This window comes from Haplochromis burtoni, unplaced genomic scaffold (assembly GCF_018398535.1).
Source record: "Haplochromis burtoni strain Fernald_Lab_line unplaced genomic scaffold, NCSU_Asbu1 Contig_33, whole genome shotgun sequence".
NCBI classification, from domain to species: domain Eukaryota; kingdom Metazoa; phylum Chordata; class Actinopteri; order Cichliformes; family Cichlidae; genus Haplochromis; species Haplochromis burtoni.
This window is the reverse complement of record NW_024582394.1, coordinates 958,341-969,457: the sequence shown is the minus strand read 5'-3', so window position 1 is coordinate 969,457 and position 11,117 is coordinate 958,341. Positions and strand designations below refer to the sequence as shown.

The 11,117-nt window shown below is 37.9% G+C and overlaps 1 protein-coding gene across 1 annotated transcript; it reads left to right on the top strand.

Moving 5' to 3' along the window:
• Window positions 1-6,729: 6,729 nt before the first annotated feature.
• Window positions 6,730-9,877, top strand: LOC121814295 (Golgi-associated kinase 1B-like). Its single transcript, XM_042219480.1, has 3 exons — window positions 6,730-6,946; window positions 7,863-8,080; window positions 9,508-9,877. The coding sequence occupies exons 1-3, from the start codon at window positions 6,730-6,732 to the stop codon at window positions 9,736-9,738; spliced, it is 666 nt and encodes a 221-aa protein (XP_042075414.1). The 3' UTR covers window positions 9,739-9,877.
• Window positions 9,878-11,117: the final 1,240 nt, after the last annotated feature.

The window sequence follows — 11,117 nt, the reverse complement described above, 5'->3', positions numbered from 1 at the left end:
CCCAGAAAATGTCTTTCTGAAAGTGCTAGATTAAACTAAACAATAAACATGATTTGTAGAGATTGATACTGCTATAACATGCCACACTAATGCTGACCTTTTATTTTAATGATTAAAATGTTACTATATTACTTATAACACCAGATTTTAGAACTCTGTCTAGACAAACATCTGGTGACACCAGGCTTAGCCCTAAAAGGTAGTATGCACATGGGATTGCTTTTAATTAAGCAGCAAGGCAGAACAAAATCAGGGCTGTATCAAGACACGAGGACTATACCATAGTGATGTGCGGATCGATCCTGAAATATCGATTCCTCCGATACCAATCATTTATGTTCTAGAATCGATTCTCACATTAAAATATCGATATTTTAGTAATTTAGGGTAAATTTGTAGTTTATCATTAACAGGAACACAGTGGAAAGAAACTATAACATTCGGATTGTCTACATTCAAAGGAACTACTTCCTCTTCCGCCTTTCATAGTCATGTGCAAATACGGCTGTATAGGGCTTTGGAGTTGACGTCAGGCCGCAATTGCTGCAGCCTGGGTAAGGTTGGATAATCGTGTGCAGACCAACTACGGCGCTGCCCCAGATGGGGTTCTATGTAACGCACATTCTATAACCAACGCGGGGTTTACCTTAGAGACACAAAACCAGCCCACAATAATTTAATATTGGAGTTTAGTGAAAATTACGTTCTGTGGGAACGTTTGTCTAGTCACCAATTCCCAAAACCAGCCAAATACTCAGACGGAGACGAGACAGCCCATGCAGGTGACTTCATGACCTCTCAGTTATTTTTCGAATAAATCTCCCAAATTCAAGTCATGCAAAGAGCGAGGACAGCTAGGTTGGTTTTGTTATTTACAATCCAGGTGTACGGATATCCATCTCAACCTCTAACTTATAACATCTCCGTCTCAGAACATGGCACCAGCCCCCAGAGGTTAAATATCCAGACAAATTAAGTAGAAGAATCCGCACAGAAGTATGGACAAGTGTATTGTACAGAGGCCGCAAAGACCTCGAAAGAGAGGACGCAAATAGCGTGTATGGAAACAATGGTATCTCTACACTGCTAGCATTTTCCTTGATTAAGACCATGCATAGGACAGATAGATGTGCAATGTACAACGGGGTTAACATGGTATAACTCGTTTTTACTGTATCAAATAGTATTTTGGTTCAAGGCCTCAAATACCTACCAAATTTTCTACATTCAGCTTATATCTTGTATACTCATATAACGAGGTTAATTTGTGTAATGATAATATTTAATGTTTTATTTTCACTCTCGAATTTGGAATGATAAGATACCATGCACACGAAGAATACTAATTATAGATTTCTTCATTGTATCACCAATCAGGTAGTCATTTCTTTCACCAGGTCTACCCCTCTGATAAAGTCTTTCGCTGCCTCAAAGTTAGGGTTGCACCATTTCCATTGCTATATCTGAATGCAAAAATGTATTTTATTTATTCACTTCTCATTAGTACATGGAGTCTAACTGACCCAGGAGTCATTTCCAGTCCCCTCTGAAGTCTTCCCCAAACCCCAGCCTCAATTCATACTCAAGCCATCTACCCTCATCGACTATCAAATGCTATCAAACCTGAATGAGGATCTAGTGAATATCTGATATTTAGAGATATTCATGAAACAAACAGTCTGTGTCCATCTGTGGCACTTGATTCTGTCTAGTAAGGTATGGCAAAGATTATGATGAAGCAGTTTTCAATTCAATTCATGTTAAATTCATTTTTAAAAAAAAAAAAAAAAAAAGCGTTTTGATCTGGCAAATCTGAAAACCCTGGAGAACTGCAATGTCCCAGTTCTTGCCTCAGCAACTATGTCACACTATTCCCTGAACAGTTTGTTGTTTAACAACATGACTAATGAATACTCGCCACTACAAAAGTTTTAGGGACATTTTGTATTGCACTCTAAATACCCATTGATCTGTTCAACGTTAAGCACATAGCATTATGAATTTAAAGCATGAAATTGGGTCTAAACGTTAGTTAAATTTATGGAATGAGATTTTCGAATACTTTCACAAGTTGTTGATTATAAACCCCTAAACTGATGTTGTGTCACTTTAGGATTCCATGACAAGGGACTATTAATAACCTAATTTTTGGATTCGATAACATCCGTGTACTGGAACACTAGCAAGAGATCCCAAGATTTCCAGTACACCTTCTGTCTTGTTTATTCAGGAGCTATCTTAAAGACTAGTATGTCAAGTAGTTTATTATTTAAATAGAAAAACTAAAACAAACAAGACAAAACAACAATCAATAAGCTTAAACCCTCGGTCAGCACTCATCCCAACATAATTTACTCTGTTTGAACCCCCATTAAACTTACAAAAGCACTTCCTTTCCTAAAACGAGCATTTTGAGAATATGGCAAATTAGCCAAATATGGATGGTGCAGATACTTTGGGCTGCATCTGATATTTTAAACATTGAATTACAATAAGTTATCTGAACATAAGATTTTATTCAAAATCCCAATGACTTCGCCTCACAGGTAATGTTCCCCATGTTGAGGAAAGACCCCAAAAAAGAGAATACCTAGTTAATAACCAAAAAGCAATATATAATATGTGGGAACAGCTCACTTGATAATAGTAAATGTCTCACATAGTAATAGATTGAATAGATTGAGATACCTAAATCTTTTTGAACATGTAGTAAACAATTAATAAGTACATGTGTAGCTAGCTTTATGCTCGTCCGAAAATAACACACTTAATTAGAATATCACAATATCTCACAAGATAGACTTATAAATTCAAGATTATAGTAGATCGCTCAGCCCTATCGCCTCAGCTCCCTCACCTCCTTTTGACAGGAAACGAAGTTGCTTTCCATACAAAAATACAGCAGGCCAGTGTTATATCGTGCAGTACATTCCATAGGCAAAATGTGAATGCGGTCGGCGCAAAACGGTGTAGTAATCGAAAGTGTATATAACAGGCTTAATAGTATAATATTATGAATTGACCTCTCCTTATGTTTCACTCCTCCCTCTCAGTCATCTCCCATCCAGTTTTTATGTGTAGCCTAATGCTCTCTCTCCTGCACTCGCTCAGTACATAGTTTTGTACTAGTCAGTAGGAGTATATAAAATGAAATTATTTCTTTGAAGTCTCTAACACATCAAGAAAAAAGGCTCATCCCAGATCCTAATCGCAAATCCACCCAAGCACGTGCAAGGCCCTATATAGTCTCAATCAGAGAAGCTCCAGCTTTTATCAACTCATTTACAAAAACGGAATATCAGCTGAGAATTATATACGACAGCTCGCTACATCTCATTTAGTAGACTTTGAGGCAGTGAATAACAGACCGCCAAAAATAATAAAAGTAAAAAGTAAGGATTTTAGGTGATTCTGTAGTCATCGTCATACAACACGCGAATCCTTTGGGTCTTTCTGCTTTTGATAATTCAAGGCTAACAACATTTAGAAAAAACACTCGCTTTGACTGAGGCCTGTCATAATGTGTCTAGTGTCCTCGCGCGTTCGTTGCTATTTTCAGCATCCACGTCGCTACCAGGTTCAGTGCTACAGTCACTACTATAGTAACATCATATCTACACATGCTTGACAGAAAAGGATGAAGTACGTCTGAACTTCTTGGAGGTGCTATTTGCCTGTTATATCACCCTTATACATAGATAATACGACCCCAACATCTTATGATCTGGTTGAACTTGGTCGCATTCATGGTCTGTTCTCATAAATCTTGTGAGTATAGATTTATATCTATGGTATGACCAATTTGAAATAATTGAAGTCCTGGTTTAAATACTATTCCTTCTTAGTTATTGAAACATCTTGTTCTCAGTCTATAGTTGCACCTGCATCCACTTGTTTAAACTTAGTGTTTAGACTCCTACAACTTATTTTAACCTATACATCGTCTATTCCTGATGTGCTACTCTGGTAGATAGTTCACGCGCACAATTAACACTATTGATAATGATTGCAAGGAGATACATTACCTCACAGCATCTCACCCTTCAGTTATTAGTATTGCAGAGCGAAGCTTAGGTCTTACGGAGTCTAACACATTATCTTCATTGTATGACTCTATCATTTAAATACAGGTTAGAAGTTCTCTCGCATGAGTGCGGTTAGTCCGATAACGTGGATTCACTGGGACTCGCTTCACCCCACTATTTATTGGGTCCATACAGACATGTCCTTAGGATAAGTTTTTACTGTCTATTTGGTCTCCACATAGCAGATAATACAGTCTTGTACGCGTGTGCGTGGACTATAGAAAGAAGTGATTGGAGGAGGATCTAACATGCAGTTACAAATCAGAGCATAACTTTAATAACCTATTCCGACCTGATCGATCTTCTGATTAGTAACAATTATAGGAATTAATATGTAATGCCGATCAATAGTTAGATTGAGTTTTTCAAAACTATTTTTGATTGTCCCAAAATCATACTATAGGATCGCCTCGCCTTGGTCGTCGCTTCCAATATGCTGTCTTACCCGCTGTTCTCCTATTATTTCTCAGTCTCTTTTTGTAAAATTACTTTCTTATATTCGGAACGTCATAGATTTATCAGAGAATATCACGGGTGTTATCTCTGATTCCCTCCAATTACCAGATACCTGCTTCTGCGCATTAGGAGTCTGTGTGTCTACCACCTAATCGGAGCTTGCCTCCGATTGGTTTTGGATTTTGATCATTGAGGCTCCTTAGGAACCTCACTGTAGATATAAAATATCAATGTGTTTTATTATTACAGTGGATATCTCTCGCAAGTTGCACTTGATTCAAGGTTTGAAATATACACTTAAATGGAAGCCCTGTGTGGACATTGGGACTGATTTTATATCATATTCAGTTTCGTGGAACCAATTAGAGTGATATAAATTAAAGAACATGAATGGCTCTTCAGTAATAATTGAGGGACCTTCGCCATGCCCAAGTCTAGCTGTACCTGAAGAGAAGATGAGAAAAATCCAACTATAAGGTTGATTAAAATTCGAAGCGTTCATACAGGAGTGTCCAATGAGTGACGATTGTGGTGTATCAAAAGTCATAGAAACCTCTCACAATTGTCGCTTTTATCCGCCTGCTCGATGTTTTGTGGATCCCTCTCATGCTCTCTGACTCAACACCACGACTGATCCTTTCTCCTGGACATGTTTGCGCCTTCGGCCTCCCCCCAGTAATCGATTATTCCGCGGCAAAAAGGACATAACCTAGATATTGGATCGATATGATATATCATGGCCATAACCAAATTTCTCGTCAATGCTGGGTGAAGTATGACTATTTTTGTTGTGTGCATGAGGCCTGCAGTCATTCCCTCTATTCTTAACTGAGACATGCTCTTGTCCTCGGAAGCACTACTCTAAATACGACAACTCTTCGGGTTTTGACCACCATCGGCTTTCACCAACAATTAGGAGAGTAAGTTTGATAATTGGTCTGTCTGTTGTAAATTCATTTAATCATATCGTGCTCATGTTTCTCGCAGTGGTTTTCACAAGTTGGACTATCTCCGTGATATCTTGACTCTCTGGGGCCTTGTTCATCTGCATCACAGAGAAGTATCACTCTTCCTTTACTTCTCTCCAGTGAAATGAGTGCTATCTTGATGGTGAGCCACGTAATCTCGGTCTGACAACGACACCAGTTCTCGGATTATAATTGGAGTTACTTCATCATACTCGGAATTGTGAGTTACTGGCAGCCATCCATACTCTTTGCGCATGATTCCTGTAGGGCACGGTTCGTTTTCTTTTCATTTAGTTGCCTCGGTACTGGGCTCTATGCTCATCATAGACAGGGTGTGTTCCATGTTATACATATAACTTAAATAAAAATATCCCTTGTATATGTGCAGTGTCGAATACATGATCTCAATTAAGTCGCCCACCCTTATGGGTAGAAGGTTTTTGACTAGATGCCGTATACCGCGAAAATGATGTAGGCGAGAAACAAGTAGGTTGACTATATAATAGTCGGATAGTATTCACAATCTACATTATTTTCAAATTCGTGTTGTTCTCAATTTGTGAGCCCAGCAGATGCACAACTTACGCAGCTATATGGTCGGTGGTCAGATAGACGTTGTATCATATATCTATTATAGATTGACTCGCACCACTGTATAACATGACCGCTTTAGTGACCTTCACGGAAAGGAACACGCTCTATGGGATGTTTTTTTGTCCACGCTCACCTTAATATATAACAACTGCGTATATACGACTCATTTAAAATTTATAAAACTAAATACATAAACGATTGCTCGTTCTCTCTAGATTGTGAGTATATCACTATTGTACAATGTGATATGAGCGAGTTCAAAAGGGCTCTCTCGCAACCGGAAGGGCATTTCATGGCGACACAGGGGGATAAGTGGTTTAACTACTAGACCAAATGCAGCTTTTTGACGGATGCCAAGTTTTGACGCATGAAAGAAGTTCTCATGATACGCTTCTTTCGCTTCTGATATTTGAGGGTAGCACAAGATCGTTCACAGACTAGTTTGATAAATAAATCTGAGCCACTTGTGGTTCGATGACCAACAGCACGCAAAAATAACCAACTGTAGGTTCTTGGAGCGCCCCTCCCTTGTGTATTTGCGGATAGGGCAATGTTAGTCTGGTTGGCTCAGATGGCCATGCGCTTTCTTGCGGATGCCAAAGTTTTGCGCATGAAAGAAGTCTCTCATGGATACGCTACTTTCGCTTCTGATATTTGAGGGTGAGACAAACGTTCAACAGGCGAACCAACAGCACGCAAAAACGAGCACTGTATGCGGAGGGCAATGTGGAGTCATCCACAGCCCGGTGGATACCACAGAGGTTTTTGCTTTTCATTTGGACAGAGTGCTGGGGCTTAATAGGACGTTGCCAGCTGTAAGCAGAAAGTTTCGCTTTTTATACGGTAGGTCATCAAGCACATGGACAAAGTTTTCTTTTTTGACACTTGTTAAAAATATACGGTTTTGTTTATGGTTATTCTAACTACATTGCCTGGTTTCATCATGCTAAGAATACTGTGCAAATGTCACTACAGTATCTATTGATATAGCGACAGAAACTGCAACCTACAGATTAGCCATACCATAAAAACTGTTTATTTGTTACCTTAACCCACTAATGGGGTCTATGTGAAATACAGATTCATTCAGGCTTGGAATCAAGAAGAACCTTGTTCTTTGGGGGTGGACACCAAAACGTCACCTGCACATTGTGTCCTCGTGGATGTGATATTTTTTTAAGTCATTGAGCAAGACTACCTAATCCTAATTCATATTCAATGGAAAAACATTATTCACATTGCTCATTGTCATTTTATAACATTAATAGTAAAGAAGGAACAAAAACTGAGGGAATACACATTTTATACACATATTCAGGGGAAGAGAGGACCAAAAAGTAGCCTACCAACATCCTCCTTTTTCATAAATAGCGCAAATAATGTATTTTACATGATGACGTCACAAAGTGTCAGCCCAAGGGTTTAAACAGATTTTGGGGCCATATTCAGCTAGTGACAGGATACCTCTGCCCTCTTTCCTCATTTTCTTGCATAACCATTTTTTTCCATCTATGGGAAATGTCTGTCTCTTTTTATTTTTAGCATAATACATTTAGAAATATTTTTACATGTCTATGAGTTAGTTCATTATTTGGTCTTGGGGTGCAAATATGATAATCGGTGTGTGGACAGTCTTCATCATTGCAGGGAATAAGTTCTGGTAACATGAGTGTAAAAAGTGTTTATAGACTTTTTCTGGTTAATAACAGAAACAGCTGCTAAAATCTAAGCATGTAATTATTCTTTCTTCCCTCTTTAGATGGGCAGTCCTGTCCAGTTGTGTCATGGGATGCATCTCTATACCCAGCAGGCCTTGCTGCAGGTTTGACCAGTTTGAAGTTAACATGGGGGGAGTACCAGAACTCCCTTAAACAGAGATGTTGGCAACAAAACATCAGCCCAAAGTCTGATTCTGGCTGCTCTGCAATTCATCACTATGAATGGAGCAAACTTGCTCTGTTTGACTTTTTGTTACAGGTAACTGTTAAAGAAAATGTGCTCCAATATCTGATTAAGAAAAACAATTCTCAGTGGTATTGTCATTTGGCTGAAGAGAGCTCTTGCTTCCTGTATGGGAGGCCTCAGTAAATCACATTTTATGAGAACTACTCATTTTACCCCATCATCATGACAGAGAAACCAAAGTAGACAGACGAATCTTAAAATACTTATTTGGAAACACTGACAATCTTTATAAGTTAAATTGTCTGTTGAGGTCATGGTGGCACAACTTTGATCATTCACATATATTTCCTCATTGTTACAAAACATCTTGTCAAAGACATTAGTGAACTGAAAAGAAACTCCTCTCTTATCACAAAAGTACTTTTTTTAAATTCTGACTTAGCCTCTCATTTTGTAGATCAAAATGCCTGCACACCAAAGTTAATGTAACTCATACAGTTCCTCTAACAACAACTAGCATGACATGAAGGAAACTGAGAATGTCTATATATATATTTTTGCCTTGTTTTATATTTCAAATAAAATAAATTTTAAAACCAATAATAACTTCCAATGAGTTTTGTCTAACTTTATTATTATTGATATTATTGTTGTTATTATGGCAATTGAGTTTTCTGTTAAATGTAACACACCAGCACCCTACAGTGTTAAGGCAGACGATCGTCTTAGATATTTGAATAACTAATAAATTCTAATTTTTCATCAAGTCAAGCTACAAATAACATTTGTATTTCTGTGACAGCTCTGGAAAAGCTCTGTTTTATTACTATTAGCTGCATGGATGCTTGTTTGCAAGGTAATAAGGATCTATTTAATTTTTGTCCAATTCAAAGCCTTACAAATGCTTATTCATCCAGGTTACCCTAAACCTCAGGCCTTAGAAAACCACGCCTGTGAGCAGCATTTAGTCCCATCTAAATCTGTGTGACATTTCAGCTTGTCTTACTCTGACAGCACTGTCTGAAACCTCCACAACTCAAGTGATTTCACATAAAGGATTAAGAATGGATGAGGGCTGTAGCTAAATATAGGGTTGTCATTCCCTGTGGAGAAGCCTGATATACTTAAGTGAGTTTCCTGTACAGTCATGTGACTCAGCAGTCTACATGACTAGTTGATGTTGATGTCCAGTAAACTAGTGGTACAATAGAGTCAGTGCAATTGCCAGCCCTCTAGGTTTGTGTGCTTTCACTGCCAGCTGAATGTTATCTATTCATGAAATTATTATTTAGATCATGATAAAGAGAGATCATCAGAAATGCAAAGTAAACACATTCAGAGTAAAACTGTGCTTACCTTTGTCATTAAAAATATAAAAACGCAAAAAAAAAAAACCATTGAATAAGAAAACTCTGTGAATGCCACTCTGAACTGCACTCTTAGTCTCAAAATATCATCTCCAAACATTTAATGAAGAAATGTGTGAACTGTATTTTTAGATTAACAACCGCCTGGACCAGGGTTGCTGTGGGTTCAGGCCTCGGCAGCAGGATGTGTGCATTGAACTGGGTTACCATGCTAAATGTCAAGATGCTAACCACATACAGCTAGAAAACATCATCTACAGGAGCCACAACCCCAGACACCTGGTCTTCACCAACAACAAGGGATTCTTTGACCGTAATGAGGACAACTTGGACTTCAGGCTGTTGGCGGGAATCAAAGAGTAAGTTTGGAGCATTAACATGAATTAATAATTAATTAACCTGTTTAAATATATAATGTTTTAAAAAAACATTATATATTCCTACTACTATATATTCCTAGCCTAAAATACAGCTTTAATCCCTTGGCCATGCAGTGTTGAATAATGAAATAGATTATATGATTTGTTTATTTGGTAAAGTTTGTGCTTCAACGTAAATTTCTACTTTTTCGTTAGTCCATTCTTAACTTGGCAGAAGACAACCTGATTGCAATAACTGGTTTGAAAAAAAAATACTTTTGGGACTCTTGAAGTCTTCGGGAAAACAGCTTTCTATCTTGATCTTACTAAACAGTTTCTCAATCGTTTTCAGTTTAAAATCGTTTAAATTACTTTTTGTAAATTTAGGTTATCCAGGTCATTCATTGGCTAATTATTTATAAGTCTCAAGTCAGTGCAGTTTCACAGTTAGACCTACTTGCTTGTGGCTTTCAAATAGGCCTTCAGAAATCAGTTGGTGATGTCATGCTAGCTACATCCATTTTTATACTTTCTACATAGCTAGTGTTAGCTGATAAATTAGCACTCATCCATTTATCCATATAAGGTGACTTCTGGTTCATCAAAATGCGAAGTGAAAAACAAATGGGCAACTTCCATATTGTTTGTGAAAGCCAACCAGTGTATATTTTGTGTTACCTATATATAATATCTCAATTTGTTTGAAGATCTGAAACATTTAAATTGACGAACATACAGAGAAAATAGGAAATCCGTAAGGGGGCAAACACTTTTTCCCACTGCTGTACATTTGAAAATTTACATACCTCTGTCTTACAATGGCCTCCAACACCCTCCAGCCCTCTCTGATCAATGCTTGCTGGGCTTAAATTCTAGCAGACAAGAATACAGCTTAATTTCCTTAAGATGGAGAATTTAGTCATGATATGTGGCAGTTGGTAGCTCACAGTGAACAAAAAGCTTTTAGGGTGCATTTAACTAAAGAAAAATTGTGCTCCTCCTGGACACCGAGGCATGTAATTGAAGGAGACTTTTGTCAAAACTTGAACATTATTTTTTAGGCTCCATGTTTTAAGCAAAGAGCTTTAGGTTGAAAAGAAATTTGTCACAATACTGTTATGCTCGTAAATGGGATTATCACACAGAGAGAATCCTATCCCTTTGGTGTTGTAAATCTTGGATAGGCTACACAGTAAAATGCTTTGTCAGATTGTTAAGGCACTTCCATTTCCACACACAGAGTTTGTAGAGTATGTGATAACACAGTAATGATCTCTTAACAAGTGTTACGAAATCAGTTTCACCCCGGTTCTTTTTATTCCTCGGGCATCCAGAGACGGCACCGGAACTCAGTAGTCATTTTCACACAAAACCTTTATTCAT